Source organism: Neoarius graeffei, chromosome 4 (assembly GCF_027579695.1).
Source record: "Neoarius graeffei isolate fNeoGra1 chromosome 4, fNeoGra1.pri, whole genome shotgun sequence".
Lineage (NCBI taxonomy): Eukaryota > Metazoa > Chordata > Actinopteri > Siluriformes > Ariidae > Neoarius > Neoarius graeffei.
The window spans coordinates 6839888-6858135 of record NC_083572.1 but is presented as its reverse complement, the minus strand read 5'-3'; the positions used below and the strand labels follow the sequence as shown (position 1 = coordinate 6858135).

At 40.8% G+C, this 18248-nt stretch overlaps 1 protein-coding gene across 1 annotated transcript in view; it reads left to right on the top strand.

Annotated features, from left to right (window-relative positions):
- The first annotated feature begins 1743 nt into the window (after positions 1–1743).
- kcnh7 (potassium channel, voltage gated eag related subfamily H, member 7) overlaps positions 1744–18248 on the top strand; it is a 126774-nt gene continuing 110269 nt past the window's right edge. The window contains exons 1-2 of the mRNA XM_060918734.1: positions 1744–1819; positions 4063–4293. Of these exons, the coding sequence (XP_060774717.1) occupies positions 1744–1819; positions 4063–4293 (307 nt within the window). The remainder of the gene's footprint in view (positions 1820–4062; positions 4294–18248) is intronic.

Sequence of the window (18248 nt, the reverse complement as noted above, 5' to 3'; positions counted from 1 at the left end):
AAATGGTTTGCTGACCATGATATTACTGTGTTTGATTGGCCAGCCAACTTGCCTGACCTGAACCCCATAGAGAATCTATGGGGTATTGTCAAGAGGAAGATGAGAAACACCCGACCCAAAAATACAGATACGCTGAAGGTTGCTATCAAAGCAACCTGGGCTTCAATAACACCTCAGCAGTGCCACAGACTGATCACCTCCATGCCACACCGCATTGATACAGTAATTCATGGTAAAGGAGCCCCAACCAAGTACTGAGTGTATAAATGAATATACTTTTCAGAAGTTGGACATTTCTATATTGTAAATCCTTTTTTTGATTGATCTTAGGGAATATTCTAATAATTTCAGATACTGGATTTCTGATTTTCATGAGCTACGCTGCAAAAAATGATCTCTTGTTGAGAGAAAATATCTTTAATATGGGTGAATTTATTTCTTATTAGAAGTTTACTAGAACTCAAATGTAAGATTATTCAGCTTACTTTGAGACAAATTTCAAGCCTTAAATTTTCTTATTCTATTGGCAGATAATTTTGCTCATTTTAAGCATTCAATTCTAGAAAGAAGCAAAATTATCTGCCAATAGAATAAGAAAATGTAAGGCTTGAAATTTGTCTCAAAGTAAGCTGAATAATCTTACATTTGAGAACTTCTAATAAGAAATAATAGATAAATTCACCCATATTAAAGATATTTTCTCTCAACAAGAAATCATTTAATCATCAAAAATAGAACAAAAAAGGCTTTAAATATTTCACTTTACATGTAATGAATATAGAATATATGAAAGTTTACCTTTTTGAATTAAATTATGGGAAAAAAAGAACTTTTTTTCATGGTATTCTAATTTTTTGAGATTCTCAAAACAAGATTAATAATTTTACACAATCTGCTATTGCTTAGTATATCGCTCTGAAAACAAGATCAAAAAGTTAAAACAAGATCAAAAAGTTTTTTTTTTTTTTTTGGTCTGAATAGAAGAGAGCCAGTTTTTGCAGTGTAGCGCAACCTTCGCCTGAGACCATTTTTATTCCCCTGAAGGCTTTGGGTGCCATCTTTCTTCTTTAATCAGTATATCATATGATTGCACCTGAACCTAAAATCAGGGTTTGTTCTAAGATCCGAGTTGTTAATATCATTGCAGCGGACACTTCGAGCTGACTGACCGGACTTAATCCGGTTAACGACATCCGCTGGGCTTTTCCGCCCCTGTCGGTGTGTCACCGATACGCCTGAAGGTTGAGAGAGAGAGAGAGAGAGAAGGCAGGCCGGCCGGCCCACCCACGTGCTCCGAGCTACTGGACGCTCCGGTCTCAGATACAGTTTCCTCGCGCGCGACCGGACGGCGAACCGACGTCACTAAACTGATTGTCAGCTGTCGGCGCGCGCGCGCGTCTGCATCCAGCGTACTCCAGCGGTTCTGACATGCGGTGTGTTCGCCGTTCCGCCGTTTCCTCCACGCGCGTCCTTCGCTCAGTGATGTGCGTGCGCCTGCAGCCGCACGCGTGGTCGCGTGCTGCCCCGGTTTCTTGCGTAATCAGAGCGACACGCGGGAAAGACCAGCCGTGAAAATTCGGAAACACACACACACATGCAAACACATTCTACCGGAATGACGATTTGTGACGGAGGTCTCCGTGCGTCCGTGCGCCGCTCGTAAAACAAGCGCGCGCACACACACACACACACACACACCCCGCCTCGTTTGGCTCGGTTGGATTCCGCACGCACGCGATCATCATGCCGGTGCGGCGGGGTCACGTCGCGCCGCAGAACACCTTCCTGGGGATCATTATCCGCAAATTCGAGGGTCAGAGTAAGTGTCAATGTCATTTCCGTTACCGAGCAGTCGGTGTCACGCGCTGCACAGATGACCTCTAATCTGTACTGCTCGTGATTTACGGTGTCATTTAAATGTAAACATGGTGCGCCGGGCTGTTCTCAGACTGTTCCGAGTGCAGCTGCGGATTGATGGCTACCGTTTATTTATCCATCCTGTTTTCATCTGCTTCCGCCGGATCACTGTGCTGTTTGGACTCGCGCTGCTTTGATTCTGCGTTTATTTTCTGTTTACAAACGGAGCCACGCGCACATGGCGCTAACGCGGAGCCATGCGCAAAGTACAGTACAGTACCAGCACTCTGTGTTCCTTTTGTTTTGCATAATCTGCATGCACGTGACCTAATTAGCCGGATAATTAGCTAGCTCATATTATTAGAGTTTGTTAATGAATGCATATTAATGTCTTTTTTTTTTTAAAGCACCATTGTGTGCACACGCTCATTTCCTGTGTCTCGGATCTGTGAAAAGTTATCTACAAAACTAAATGCATTTAAAACAGTCCAGGTCTGAGATGTTTAAAATTGGTCCCTGACAATATCTCAACTTTACACATGTTGAGGCATTAATAAGATGTTTTTTGTTTATGTAATTCTTTAAGAATCTGTGTGTGTGTGCGCGCGCGTCAAAGACAAATATTATTCTTTATTCATTTCAGTTGTATTGTTAAAGCTCCAGTTTGATATCATGATGCATTAATTATTAGCTTTATTAATGTAACGACGCAGTTGTGGTTGTGATTTTTTTTTTTTATGTATTATTATTATTAAAATAATGGTGTGTCTGTAAGGTTACCTGGAAACCAGACTTGGCATTTATTTTCATAGATGGTTAAAGTGCATATTCTGGACCAATTTCTTTTTTTCTTTTTATATGAAAGTCTGTCCCTTTATACACTCATCCAGAAGGGTAATTTTGTACAAGGCTATCTGTCTACAGCAGAAAAAAATAAAATAACAATGCGTCTGGAATGGAGTCTGGAGCCAGATTCGTGACGTTACCTGCGGAAGCGCCAGCAGGCTGCGAGAGCTTTGCACGGTTTCAGTGCACAGCCTGTGTAGACCAAGCGCTCCCATTTCTCTCTCATTGGGAAACGATGAGTACTAATCCCATCAAGATTGGTGTTGCTACACCCTCCTCCGATACATCTGTTAACCATTTTAATAATTACGCGATAACGTTGAAGAAATTTGCAGAAAACCACCAGGTCGTTTTCTCATAAACAAACCAGCGCTGACGTAGGATTCAGAGGGAGGCGTCCCGTACGCGACGTCACGAAAATCAATGTTTGCCGGGAAATCCAAACGCCAAGTTTTTTCAGAGGCGGACCAATTCGCCTCAAATGGCTTCAGTTCAAATGAATTTTTCTGGTATTGCGCAAGGTAAAAAAAAAAAATAGCAGAGAATGCAGAATGTGACAGATATTTGACCAAAGTTTAATATAAAATAGGAGAATTCCATTGATCTTGCTCCTGAATTTACCCGTGATATGCACTTTAAGCAGATTTTATATTATATACAGTAAGCCTATGCAGTAGCACTCAAAAGTTTGGACACACCTCCTCTACTCTTCTCTATGGTACTCATTCATAGGTTTTTTTTTTTGGGGGGGGTTATTTTCTATAGTACTGAAGACCTCAAAACTATGAACTAACGTATATGGAATTATGTGGTAAAGTTAAAAAGTGTGGGGGGAAAAACCTCCCAAAATGTTTCATATTTTAGATTCTTTAAAGTAGCCATCGTTTACCTTGATGACGCTTTGCATACTATTGGCGTTATCTTACCCAGCTTCATGAGGTAGTCACCTGGAATGCTTTTCATTAACCTCGTCAAAAGCTAATTAGTGCAATTTAGTAAATAATAAAAATCCAGTCACTAGCCCTATTCCATCCATGACTCGAGTAATCCATCCATATTATGTCAAGAACCATTCCACTAAGTAAAGAGAAACGACATCCATCATTACTTTCAGACATGAAGTAACTCTTGATTAATAAAAATAAAGAAAAAACATTGAATTAGGTGTGCCCAAACTTTCGACTGGTACTGTATATTCACGATTAAATAAATGCATGCATATAAAAAAAAAGGGTGCCGGAAAACAGCCAGACATTCATGCAAAGGATTAAGAAGGTTCCGGATCTTATCAAAGACTCTTAATTAGTCTTCATCGTCACTACACTCTTAACAGTTCCTTCTTCATGCCTGCCTCCACAGATAAGAAGTTTGTGATTGCAAACGCACGTGTGCAGAACTGCGCCATCATCTTCTGCAATGACGGCTTCTGCGAAATGACGGGCTTCTCTCGGCCGGACATCATGCAGAAGCCGTGCACGTGCGACTTCCTGCACGGCCAGTTGACCAAGCGGCACGCCGTCGCGCAGATAGCGCAGGCTCTGCTCGGGTCAGAGGAGAGGAAAGTGGAGATCATGTACCATCGCAAGGATGGTAAGTTCATGGGTATTTCATGCACACGTGAATCTTTAGACCAAGAAAGAACTGAATGACTGACTGTATTGTTCAGAAATTTGGTTGTTTGTTTGGACAAGATCTAAAACAGGGGTGGGCAATTATTTTTTCCGTGGGGCCACATGAGAAACAGAAAATTTTGTGGAGGGCCGGACCAAAAGGCTGAACTAAATTCTGCATAATATTAATTGTATTTCTTTATATAAAGCAATAAATAACATTGTTTTTACAAGCTGCTAAGACTGGTAAGAGTATGGAAAAAACGAGGTTGCCTTACAAAAAATGTCATTTATTCAATCAAATTTCCCAAAACAATGGTTAACAAAATGTGAACGTTTGTACCATTTTTTTTTTTTTTTTTCAGTCACATTCACCCCAAAACACAATAAAGACATCACAATATTTTCTTTCTACTCCAAATATCAAGCAAAATACATCATATTATAATAATGATGCCCACATTTGTAGTTTAATCACCTCATTTGGTGCTTTTCGCCGGAGATCGGCTCCGGCGCCTGCTGGTGACGTCACACGATGTGATTGGCTGGACCGTTTGAAGGATGACGTACAAGTTTGTGGTTGGTCTGGACAAATTACGGAAGTAGTTATCGCGGGATTAGGTTTCGTGGGATTTCATGTCATTTTCATGTCGCGCGCATGTTTTTGTTGAACACAACTTCAAAATAAAAGCAAATGCACATTCAGTCCATGCACGAGATAAAATTAGAAAATATGTTTATTTTGTAATTTCTCATTAACCTTACACGGGCCGGTCAGAATGAACCAAAGGGCCGGATGCGGCCTGCGGGCCGTAAAATGCCCAGGTCTGATTTAAAAGGTTCATCTGAGGTCTGAACCAAACTTCCTATGTGTTTTGCAATCAATCAATCAATAAACCTAGTTACCGTACATAAAATACATATGTTATTTCCCAGCTGGGAGGTCTGTATGGTGAAATACCGTGACCGAGGTCTTGAAAGTACTGAGCGAGACCCTCTGGGCCGAGGTCAGTATTCAAGGCCGAGGTCACGGTATTTCACCATACGGACCGACCTTAAGCTGGTAAATAATATTTTTATTTTTTCCTTTACCAAATTCTAACAGAAAACGAGAGCGCCCGAAAGGGAAAACCGAGCCGAGGCGCCATTTTGAATCCTCATTCACGGCTGTAATGCAAATTGCTTCCTCCTCGGTATACAAGTGCACTTCCATGGCAGGAAAAAAACTACATTTTGCCGCCTATGTAGTCCCCTATTTATACAAAATTGAGTCATTCAGGATTCAGCCATGTTTTTGCTCGGCATTAGCAACAGTTACAGGTTTTTAGCTTTCTCCTGAAATGTTTTCTTTTATTTCTTCTTCGTCAGGGTAATAAAACTCGCTTTCGCTGTGAACACTGTCGTTATCGCTATCCATGATGTCAAATTAATGCTATTCTCCTGAGAAATGCTGGCAAAAATTTATAAGATTTTTGATAAAAATCTCATAAATTAATCTTATTTTTAAAAAAAAGATAAATGTTGACAAAAAATTCTACCATGTTTGTTGTTGTGAACGAGCGAGTCGCCAGAGGTCCGTAACTGGGGTCCGTACCGTAGGATACAGACCTGCTCGCCAGCCAATCAGAGCGCAGGATTTGATGGAGACTGGACCGCGAAAAAAATAAATAGCGATAAGGTTTTTTTTTTTTTTAATTGTCAAACATACTTCAGGTGTCCAAAATCCTCCAAATGATTATTGTACACCTCTGAATAATTTTTTTTTTTTTAGATGTTAAAAATGTCAAACACTAGTATCAGTAATGAAATAATGTTAATGCTTAGGGAAAATGTCGGAATAATTGTTAAATATAAGTAATACTTATTAAAGTAGACTTGCCATGTTGGATTGTTATTTTTTTTTTCTGTAAAAATGGAGAAAAATGTTTGAAAGATATGGTAGTAGTGACACGCTGAAGTTCAAAACAGCGCTTTGTGATAGTTGTGTCCATAGTAATCTTACAATCATAGCTATATATATATAAAACATGGATAAATATTACCATTGTAACTATTTGAGATCTCCTTTTCGGTAACCATTTTAATGAGGCATGTCCAAGTTTTACTCTTTTGAATGTGGGTGTATAGTCAAATCTGTCTCCGAAGCAGGGGACAGGTGTGATTAAGGAAGAAAAACAATGAGGGTGAGACAGAGGGCAAATATCAGCCCTGATATCTGCTTCTGTGTCACTGCTGCGTTATAATTATCATTATTATTCATGCAGAAGTAAGGGCTATGAGTAATAACGTAAAGCATAATACAGCCTCCTGTATATTCTGCATATAACTGACAGGAAAGAGGAAGAGATGGATAGATGGTGACAGATGGACTGTCGGTAGGTAGAAGCGTTTGTCCCAGCTTGGCTACTTTTTCTCTGACCGGTTAACAACAGCGCACACACGGGGGGGGTGGATTTTAAAGCTCCCGGAGATGACCTCGAAGCGATCACACCGCATGTTTCTGATAAATGAGAAAAGAGAGGATTGCATAAGAAAAGCAGCATGACCTGAGTGAGTGAGGTCGACGTAAAAAGCTTCTCTGCATACACAAGAATATGCGCAGAGCCACGGCGTTATGGAAGGCTACGCCTGTGGTAATTAACACATGTCCATCAGTGTCACGGCTGTCAGGTGGCACAGCGGAGGCTGAAGGTCAGGGCAGGTCCGTGCCAACACCAGCTCATCCAGACGGCCACAGCTCATGAGTCAGCGCTCGAATGAATGAACTGATACCATAATCAGGTGCCGAAAAGGAAGGAGATGATGAATGAGAAAGGAACGTGCGCCATCTGTTCTAATCAGACATTATTTTCGCTGTTGTCCCAACAGCCTGTGTGCTGTTTAATGTCACAGCATTGATATAAATGACTTATTTCTTGGACCCCATGACGAACCCGGTGATTTTTTTTTTTAAGTCACTGTTTTGTAATATCTGCATAGAAAAAGCAGTGTACAGATTATATTTTTGAGGCCATGGCTTTCAAGTAAGGAGGCTGGATTTGTAATGATGAATATACAGTATTACTGTGCAAAAGTCTGTGAAAAGAAATGCTGTAGACAAAAAAAAGGCTTAAAAAATAATTAAATGTTTAAAAAAAAATACTATAAGCAGTAAGCCGTAATAAATGAAAGTCAGTATTTGGTGTGAGATGACCCTTATTGATAAGGAAATGAGCTGTAGGTTTTACTGAGCATCTTAAAGAACCAGCCACAGTTCTTCTGGACATGTTGTCACACTCACTTCTTAATTTTTTTTTTTTTTAAAGATATTTTTTGGGCTTTTTTCACCTTTTTATTGGATAGGACAGTGTAGAGACAGGAAGTAGGCGGGAGAGAGAGACGGGGAGGGACCGGGAAATGACCCCGGGCCGGAATCGAACCCGGGTCCCCGGATCCATGGCACGGTGCCCCATCCACCCGAGCCACGACGCCCCACTCACTTCTTAATTTTGCACCAAAAATTTTCCAGTAGCCTTCATTATGTTTTTTTTTAATCTGAAAAGTGCTCTCTTTTGTAACGTGCTGCTCAGATCGCAGATACAAACTTTTTTTTTTTTTTCTGTAACATTTAAATTTTTGCTGGGGGAAGAAAAAAAAAAAACCCGAACGTTAAACTGGAACTCTCAAATGTTTTTGTACCGACTCGGTAATATAGAAGTCACCAAATAGAAATCTATAACAAAGTTTGTATGAAAGGAAAAAAAAAAAACACAGGGTGCTTAAGACTTTTACACGGTACTGTGTGTTCACCTTTCTGAAGACTGCTTTACAGAAAACTGAAACTTTACTTTAGAAAGATAAAAATGGGCAATAAATTTTTTTCCCCCTCTTTCCTTAACTGTCCCAACCAATCAGGTTGCAAGTATACGGTTTTGAATGGTGATGTTGGTTTTAATTTGAAATAAAATGATGAAAGAAATAATACAGATAAAACTAAATCTTTGATGTGAATACTCTTCAGAATTTGGCAAAAATTCTGCAAATTTGTGGAAAAATGGCGGCTTGATCTGGGACATGATAAATGGTCGACTACATCGCAATCCCTTAAGGTTGTAGTCCACTGAAAAGTCTACAGTTATCACTAATTGTATTTTAAGTTGTAACTTTATACACCTAAGGATTGGTGCGCTCACAGAATAATCATAACCGTAATAAAACATCACGCAAAATATTTGATCACCGTCGTAACTCCATTTTCCGCAAAACCAATACGATCGTGTGTTTTGATCTAAACGGAAAGCCTCAGGGTCAAGGTCACGACCTCACCCAAAGTAGTAACTTAAAATCACTACGCCATATAAAAATTTAGTTATAAATCTGCGATTTTGTTTTTTTAAACGAAAGCTGAAAGTTAGGTATAGAATACGTTTCTTACAGAATATGTTACGATGGTAGCTGGTCTTGTATGAATTTCTGAGCTATAAAATGAGTCGTGGTCTATTTTTTACCGTAGCGTGTTATTTGTGTGCGGGGAAGGACACACGTTAACAATTTGCATGTGTAGAATGGAATTTTCCACTCCAGCAGTTAGAAGTTGATCGCGCTTCCATTTGCGGTCTTTCTGTTACGCGGGTGATCTGTTCGGACGTTATCGCTGAAAAGGCGAGTTTTGACAGTTTTATTTTGTTTTAGTCTTGCAGTATAAGGCAATAGAATGTTTTCTTTTTCATCTTACTTTCATATTTCGTAGTGTTTGCGTATTTTTGGCCAATATTTTGCGACCGTTGTCAATTTAGATCGAACTTTTGATAGAATCTACGGCCAGTCATTTTGCCCCGCCCCTGCCTCGCGCGCCGTCTGGTGCGGTAGTGACGTCCCGTTGCTCGTGCGCCGCAGCAGAGACCCGCACGACCTTCAGCCGGTACAGTCGCTGTTCTTGTACCACCGCCGTTATTCTCATCTTTCCGGTGTGCTCTTGATTTTTCCATTGTGTCCTATTTCGCCATATCAGATACCCAAAATGTATCACATTATTCATATTTAAGTGAATAAATCAATTCAGTCATCATAACTTGGCATTTTTAACCCAAGCAATCAAAAAGAGGAAATTTATTCAATATTTTCACTCATCTGTGAAGGAGGGGCTTTAATTCTTCATAATGTAGTTATTTTATATGGAAATCAGTTTTACAAAAGCATTTGAATTGTAATCAGAAAAAATTTCCACAGTGGAGGCCAGATAAAGCAAGATGCTATCTTTATTCTTATTAAACATGACAAAAGAAACATGGAGTGTTAGGTAAATGCAAAAAAAATAGTAAAATTAGAAATTTTATTTTTTGACCATAATGTCCCAAATGAGAGAGCAGTTTCTGAGACGGACCCTTATATATAATGTAAAATGTGTACCAATATTCCAATGTTGCAGTGTAGCTAAAAATAATGTGTGTATTTTTGTGATATTCACTCATACACAACATGACTTCCCACATTAACTGTGTGCGCATACAAGCAGCTCTTTTGATTTTCTACTTCCACAGATACAGTGAAAGCAAACAGCCTTTTCATTTCCAGTTACGCCAAATTTTATTTAATCTATATTACTACTAGTCATAAATCTCATCTCGAATAGCAAGGTAGGCTAGTTGGTTTAGCCGATAGGACTGGTGAGAGAGGGAGTGTGTGCGCGCGCTGCGTGATCTTCTGTTTTCATATCAGCACAAAATATGATCCAGCCAGAGCTTTTGATTAAATGGAAAAGTGGCCGGTGAAGACACTTCCCTTCTACAGGGATGGTTTGGTGATCACCTTATTCATTTTAATAGAAAAGTCCAGATATCTAGAATCTAAACACTTATGGACGGGGGAAAAAAAATTGAATTTCATTGCTGAATTTGGTCTTCGTCTCTAGTTTTATGTCACAAGTACTCACTCATAAATGATCTGGTGGCAGGAATGTGTTCGATTCCATACTGACCTAAATGTGTGACGGTGCATAATAGCACCCAAGGGTACCATGTAAGTACAGAAATGAAGAGAGCCAGCTAAGGGCTGATCCCTGGGGAACACCGCTGAGCTCCAGGAGCACTGACAGATTTCTGTGGCCGAGACACGATCTAAACCAGGAACCAGGCTCATTGTGTAACACCAAAACACAGAGCTTCAGCTAATTAATGCCAAAGTTTCTGGATGCAAAGACCTTCTGTCTTCTGTATACGATGTTTGGAAAGAGAGAAAGTATGTACTGCTTCAGTTCTTACTGTTCTTTGTTGGTCATGTGTTCTCATGAGAGCCTTGGTCTGGTGAACAGGATTGTATTAGTCAAGAGAGATACGTGCAAGATGTGCTTAAATTAGACCCAAATAAGGCACCCTAGATGACGGCTGTCTTATGGTGTCTTCCAAATGTGACAGCCTTTATCTTGATACCGTGCAAATACTAACCAGAAGTGCTGTCTGCCTGGGCTGCTGCCTCCCAAACACAACAGATGGCTAGTGACAATATTTTTGAAGTATATTTGATGTGCTGTACATCATGGAATATTGTGCTTAATGACAACAAAGTGTGACAAGTGCAACTAATTTTGGGGCTAGTGGTGGGCAATATGATGAGAATACCATATTATCTTTGACTTGAAGATATTTCTAGGATGCGTGATGTGCATCACAATGTCTAGGTTTGCTCAAACTGGAAACAAAATTTCAATGCGTCAATATTAACAGTGCCGAGCCGTTACTATTAGAGCTGGGACTTGAGCTCGGCCAAAACTTAGCCAGACACACAAAAAAAAAAAAAGCAACAGGGCAAAGGATTTTGCAAGGGATTAGCGGCAGGTCGCTCTGTTGTGTGTAGTTGTCGATCTTGATTTTAAAAGTAACGAAGTAAATTACACAAGGAAACGAATACTTAAGTCTGAGTGAAAAATACTGTAGCCAGCGTGGAAGAAGAGTCTGGAGACAGAAATCTTAGTTTCTCCGTCGTTAGTCTGCGCTACTTGCTCTCGATAGATAGCACTGGCTTGACCGCTTTATTACTATTCGGTAACACTACTGATGAACGCTACACTGGCTGGAAGGCGACTTCACTGCTGTGCTGACTCACGGTTAAGCTCGCGTTGGCCTTCGAAAAGGTCTAGGGCGATAAATTTTTGGTCCCTCCCACTATAAATCTGATTGGTTAATCAGTCATCTGTCACTTCCTATATAAGCATGCACTGGAATGGCCTTCTGTCCCGGCAATGGAGTCCTAACCAATGAGTGAGCAGCTTGAAACTCTTCTCAGCCTAGAGACAACAACAACCAAAAAAATCTCATTGGAGAGTCAAAGTCCTTCCCGCACCATTCATGGTGCGTTTGGCGGTGCCCATCTCCGTTTCGTAGCCCTCGGTCTCTTGCCTATATTACATAGCTAGGGTTACAGTGGGGGGCGTGTCCTCTGGTAACTGCGAAAGTTTGACTCCCCACTCGCATCTATATTGCAGCGTGCCTTGCCAGATGGCAGTAGGCACCATTTTTATGATGGTCTTTGGTACGACCTGACCGTGAGTAGAACTCACGATCTCCCGATCAAGAAGCGGACACGCTAACCACTAGGCCACTCGATTGGAGAACTCGATTTTAATGTTCTCAGGACAGTAACCCTTTCATTTCTGAAGCAAATTTGATAGAAAATGAGGCCAAATTAGAATAGAGTAATTATAATGAAAGCAATTAAATATAGCATTTGAAATGCTGATATGTTTGGGCTTCTCTGAAGGCCCTGTAGGTTCCCCTCTGAATATTATATCTCTCTGGAATATAGTCCTGCTGGACAGAGCTCTAGTGAAGCTAGTACATTTCATCAATAAGTGTAACCAAGAATCACCTCCTTACACACAACAGTGCCACTGGACTAACAATCGACCAAAGACCTTTCCCCATAGGTTCCACCACACGAAATTCACTTGTTTATTTGCGCCCTGCTATCTGCTTCAAACCAAACCTTTTACTGACTTTTACGGACAAGACTCCATAAAATTCTTTCTTTTCTTGCTGAAACATTCACTCTGTGACGGGGTTTAAAAGTTTGTTTTCCTATTGGGAGCCAGAATAAAGCTGTGTGTGTGTGTGGAGAGCCAGTGAGTTTGCGAAGAGCGATTTTGAAGCTTATGGCCAGAAAAGTGCACAAAACATATCAGATGTTCAATATCCTGTAGAGAGTGTGAGGCTGAGACGAGCTGCAACAAGAATCTTCCGATAATGTGTAACTCGAGCACATCACCTTGAGGCACCTCATCTGCGCTGCCCCCCCTTTAGGACTCCTGCCTGCACAATCTCACCTCTCAGGAATTAAAATAAATCGACAGACTTTTCAGTGTCATTCTGTAAATATCACTAAAGTTTTAAGAAGTCTCTGCTTGGCTCAAAAAAGCCTGCCATCTTTCAATAAATGTGAAAAATATTCCCAAACTGAAGTCTCCATTGATTTGTATCAGATGCTGAAGAGAGAGAAAGCGCTTGTTACTTCTAATACACCTCAAACTCCACCCTGAGGCACTCCTCCTCACACTGTCTAACTACTTCTCTTAGGACTCGCTGCTATTTACAAAACAACAATTCTCAGTAGTCCAGAGAACTCGCCAGGCTTTCCACGGTTTCTTCGTAACTGAACCAGCAGGCAAACACACATTACCATACACCCTGCTAGCTTGACTGCAGAATATCACTATGTAGTAGCAAAAAGAAATTGCTTTCCATGGTTTCCTCCTAATTGTCCCAGAAATTTAAGTTGCTGGCTCCCAGACTCATTAAAATGCTTAAAACGGCCAGCCAGCAGGTTAGAGACGATTGCTGATGATATCGGACGGATATCAGGTTACCGATGTAACCTTGGCCTTACGTCAAAACATCTGTTTCTGGCCTATGAAATGATGGAGGAAAATGAGAACGAACGGAAAGTAGATAGCAGCCAACTTCACGCGATCTTTTAGGTAACTTAACACTCGTATTGGCCACAATATTTCTCTTAATAAAATCTTGAATGGTTTTTGAAGTCGTATTCAACACAAAGTAAGGTCAAATTATGATTTAAGCGAAGATCCAAACTTTTTTTTATATTGACGTCGAGCATAGAGGAGCGTGTCATTCTGCTTTCGGTTTCGGCAGCATGGATGCGCTTTACATGAAAGAAGGCACTGATGTGTCTGCCATCGATAAAGGTGTAAAAAACAAGTGGAGGTGGGCTTGGCTGTACGAAATGGGTGAAAACGGAAAGCCATTTAGTTCATGGTGCAAAAAACTAAACATTCCAGGCGCTTGCATTTGTGTGGTTTGCCACAAAAAATAATACGGAAGCACTGGAAAGAAAGTGCAATAAATTGAATATATTAATCCATTAATTAATTGATGATAAAGTTATCAGTTCTAAGTTAACCATTCTCAGAATTTCATCGAAATCCACCCATAACCCCCCCCCATAAATTTTCAGTCAAATAATTTTATTTTGCTTTAATCCATGCAAAAGGTGCGCCGTTTGCATCCATGCAGTACGTCATGAAATTTTTTATTAAAAAACCCCAAAAAGACCGTTAACGCCTTCTGATCAGACGTGGGTGGGACACCTGTCCCAGGTGAAACCGCACACATTTCAAATACATGCTGATCAAGAATCATCCTTCACAGGAGTTTACCCCCTCCCCCCCACAGCAACTCCCTGTCCCCACTTTTTATCATTTCATTCATTCAAAATTATGCTGGGGGTGAAGTTTAAATATGGGTTGGAAGACGTGGTGCCTGCAGCTTTGCGATCAACAAAAGTAAAGTGTGTCGTGTTCCGTAACGCGCGTTTCCTTTTCGCCGGTTTTGTATCCTGTATGAACTTTAATAACCTGCTGTCTGACTTTAGAGCAGAGCAGCAACTCTCTGATGTGTCTTATAGTGTCTCTCATCTGTGCTGCCAAATTCAATTAGGATCTTTACTGCTGTTCACTGCAGACCACATGCACTTGTAGTTTATAGAACTGATTTCATAATGAGCATACAGCTCGTTAAGTTTTATTACAGTCCTGGCCTCAGTTTTGCAGCATTCCTGACCTTGTTAATGAAGGCAAAAAAAAAATCCTGACATAGCATTAACGCTAGCAGCTACAGTACAGCGACTCGCAACCAGCTTGCATTTTTTTTTTTTTTGTATTACTTATACACAAGACTTGTTGTGTATATCTGGTAGGGCTGTAACGATACACCCAACTCACGATTCGATTCATATCACGATTTTTGACCCACGATTCGATACGCCCACAATTTTTTTTAAAATGTTTTTTTAAAGTAGTAAATTTGACTTATTAACATTTACTTACTTACATTAACTATTTAATAACAAATAATTCGGACCACTGCAGAGAATGAGTAATATGTATGCAAAAATGAACAAATGTATATCCAAAGACTGTTTTATTTCTCAAAATAATACTGTTGAGCCGGAAGCTCTGTTTTTTTCGGTTCTGAAAAAGTCATTTTTCCAAATCGTGTAAATCCGTTAAGATTTTTTTTTGGGGGGGCTCTCTCACTGTCTCACTCTCATAGGGCCAATGATTTTCTGTGATCGCGGAAAACAGGTGGAAATTACGGAATTTTTATGGTGAAACATTGCTCGCGTGTCAAAGTGTAACTGCCGCAGAAGGCTTCCGCCCAAGCAGACATGCCTTCAGTGTTGCCAGATATTGCTAACGTTTTCCACCCCAAAATATGTTCAAAACCAGCCAAAAAGCACCAAAACCCGCCCAATCTGGCAACACTGCATGCCTTTCCGGTCAAGTGATTATGATTGGCTTGTGGCACACCTAGCCAGCCAATGAGCTGCTTGTTTACAGATTCGCTCCCCGCGTCGCAACCAGAATGGCGACCGCTTAAAAGAAATGAATGCTCTGCCAGTGGCGAGTGTGGACGTTGCGTGACTCGTAGAAGATTGTCGCAGGTCGGCGAAAAAACGACTTACTAATAGATATAAAAATAAAAGTAATTTAAGTAAGTTTAAAATGTAATTTAAATAAAAAGTAAAGTATTCATAAATTGAAGTTTGGAAGCGCCTCTGTTTTTGGGCTGAGGAGAAGTTTGAAAGGGTGTACCGCGATTCTGCCTTCTTGTATCGCGATACGGATCGTGGCTCTGCGTATTTCGATTTCTTTTAAACTCATATCGTTACAGCCCTAATATCTGGCCACGCCCCCTTTATTCCTGCTCCTCATACCCGCTCCAAAGGTGATGCTATTGTCAATTGGTGATAATTACAGGGCGTGATAGGACAATGGCATGTTGCATGACGTTGTAAGCCTAGGATTTCTATTCACAATCTCACAATTTAAAAAAAAAAACTGCATATTTATCAAAAATAGAAACTTGTTCTCGATGTTCCTGAGTCTCGTTTTAGATCTTGAGCTAACTGAATGTACTTTCTTGTTAGTCTGATGGCTCCCAGACTCAAACACCAAATGTGCTGTCAAAAATGGAGATTTCTTTTAAACAGATGCGCGTACACATACCTTAATTGGTATTTTGCTCCGTAGACGATTGGCACTTATGCTGTACTTGATTTAGAATGTATAGTACTGCAGAGTGTGCAGTTATAACAGCAGTTTTATTTCCCAACTGCTGGCCAAAACCTCTCGGCAGAGCAGATCGTTCACCAGCAACGCAACTGCCTTTCATGACTCGGGAATATTATAACGTTAGATCGTCACAGAGTGGCAGGGCTTTATGCAGAGCCTGGGAACCATGTCATATCGAATAGTGCATGTGCTTTAAATGAGAGAATTACGAATTGTGGCTTTTGTGCCCTGAAGAGAATTACATCCGCCTCCATTACCAGGCGCATGATGATGTGAAGTCCTTTTCCCAGCTTCCATATGGGAATTACCTCAGTTCTTTTCTTAAACTTATTGTTTATAGTCCTTCAAGGTTCCGTAGTTTGGGTTCAACTGGAGTCATGATCCAAATTTCATCTTTCAGTGTCTGTGCTGTTTTTTTTTTTTTTAATCCCCCGCTGGCCGAAAGGCCTAAAGGGGGATTGTTGTGGCGTTGTCCGTCTGTCCGTCCCTCCCGGGAAGGGTGCTCACCTTCTGAAATCGACTCCTCTCACAATTTTTGGAGGAATTTAACGAAACTTGGCAGGATTCTTTGTGATATGTCGATAATATGCATATTGTTATTTTGTTCAATTCGGTCACATTTTACCGAAGTTGTGGCCCTTGATTAACAAAATTATACATTCACAATTTCATGAAGGTGTGCTTGCGTTCTGACATCAACTCCACAATTTTTGGACAAATTTCTCGAAGCTTGGCAAAAGGCCTTGTTGTATGACGGTAATATGCATGTTGCGGTTTAATTTCTTTTGTGTAAATTTGACCAGAGTTTTGACCCTTGATTAAATAACTTTTGACAATTTCATGAGGGTGTACGTTCTTCTGAAATCAACTCCTCTCGCAATTTGTGGAGGAATTTCACCAAACTTGGCAAAAGGCTTTGTTATGTGACACTTATACGCAGATTGAAATTTTGTTTAATTTGGGCAAATTTTACCAGAGTTATGCCCTTGATTATTAACAAACTTGTACTTTGCCAAGTTCATCAAAGTGTGCTCGCGTTCTGAAATCAACTTCCCTCTCAATTTTTATCCCCCGCTGGCCCGAAAGGCCCGAAGGGGGATTATGTCGTGGCGATGTCCGTCCCAGGAAGGGTACTCACCTTCTGAAATCAACTCCTCTCATGATTTTTGGAGGAATTTCACGAAACTTGACCGGCTTCTTTGTTATATGTCGGTAATGCGCATATTGCAATTTCGTTCAATCCGGTTGCGTTTTACCAGAGTTATGACGGAGTTGCCAGCAGGGGATGTTGTGCTCTCAGAGCACTCTCTTATTAGTATGCATGCTTAAAGCATATACGCAGAGCCATGGCCTCACTTTCGTTTATAAATGCCTTGAGACCTCAAGAATGGCACAGCAATAGTTTTAAGCGTTAAGAATAAATCTAATGTAGTCATTTTTACGATTAAAGTGATTTATATAGGTAGCGGTCTGAGTGAATGACCTTGACGTCCGCAACGTCACAGCAGGAAGTCTATCGGTCTCCTCGCCATTTCCACTATACTAAAACACAAAGCTGACTGCAACTACGATCCTCCATTTTGAGCTAATTGATCGCCATGCCACGTAGATGTGTTGCTGGCTGGTGCAGCAACACGACAGGAGGTGGATTTATGTTGCATTCATGACCCAAGAATGTTCAAACTGCAGAGATTTGGACGCGTTTTGCGAGAAGTTCACGGGCACATTGGGCGCCTATGAAGCGGTCTCTCCTCTGCTCTGCACATTTTACTGAAGACTTGTACGAGACCTCTGATCTGTTGAGGAGCGTTGGCTATAAGCCCGGATTGAAAGAGGGTGCAGTCCCAACAATTAAAGGAAAAGAAAACTACAAGAAAAGGAAAGTTTTTATTTTATTTTTTTAAAAGGAAAGTGAGTTCAGTTGCACCAGTCCTCCAGGAGTGAGTCGAGGGTTGTTGCTAAAACCTGGGACGGAACGGGACAGGACATATCGCTCGGGCAGCGACCTCCCCGCGGTTGTTGCTAAAACCGGTGACGTCCCGTCTTGGGTTTTAGTAATTGCCTGAGCCCAGCAGTAATGGCGGAGTACTCAGTACGAAGAAAAGTGAATGAGTGGAGCAGCCGTCTTCTTTCTCAACTGGATATTGCTGCCGTCTCGCCCTTACATGGAAGAAGTGAATGAACAGAGAACTGAACGAACAACTGAGTCAGACTGTTTCAAAAACAATCGGCCACAAGATCGGCCTTCAAGAAGCGAGAACGCAGACGGGTAAGATGCGACTCTCATTTGGATTAAAAAAACACGTTGTTTACCTGCATTTAGATTAATACATATAACTTGTATTGTGTGTTTTAGTTAGCGGTATAAGATT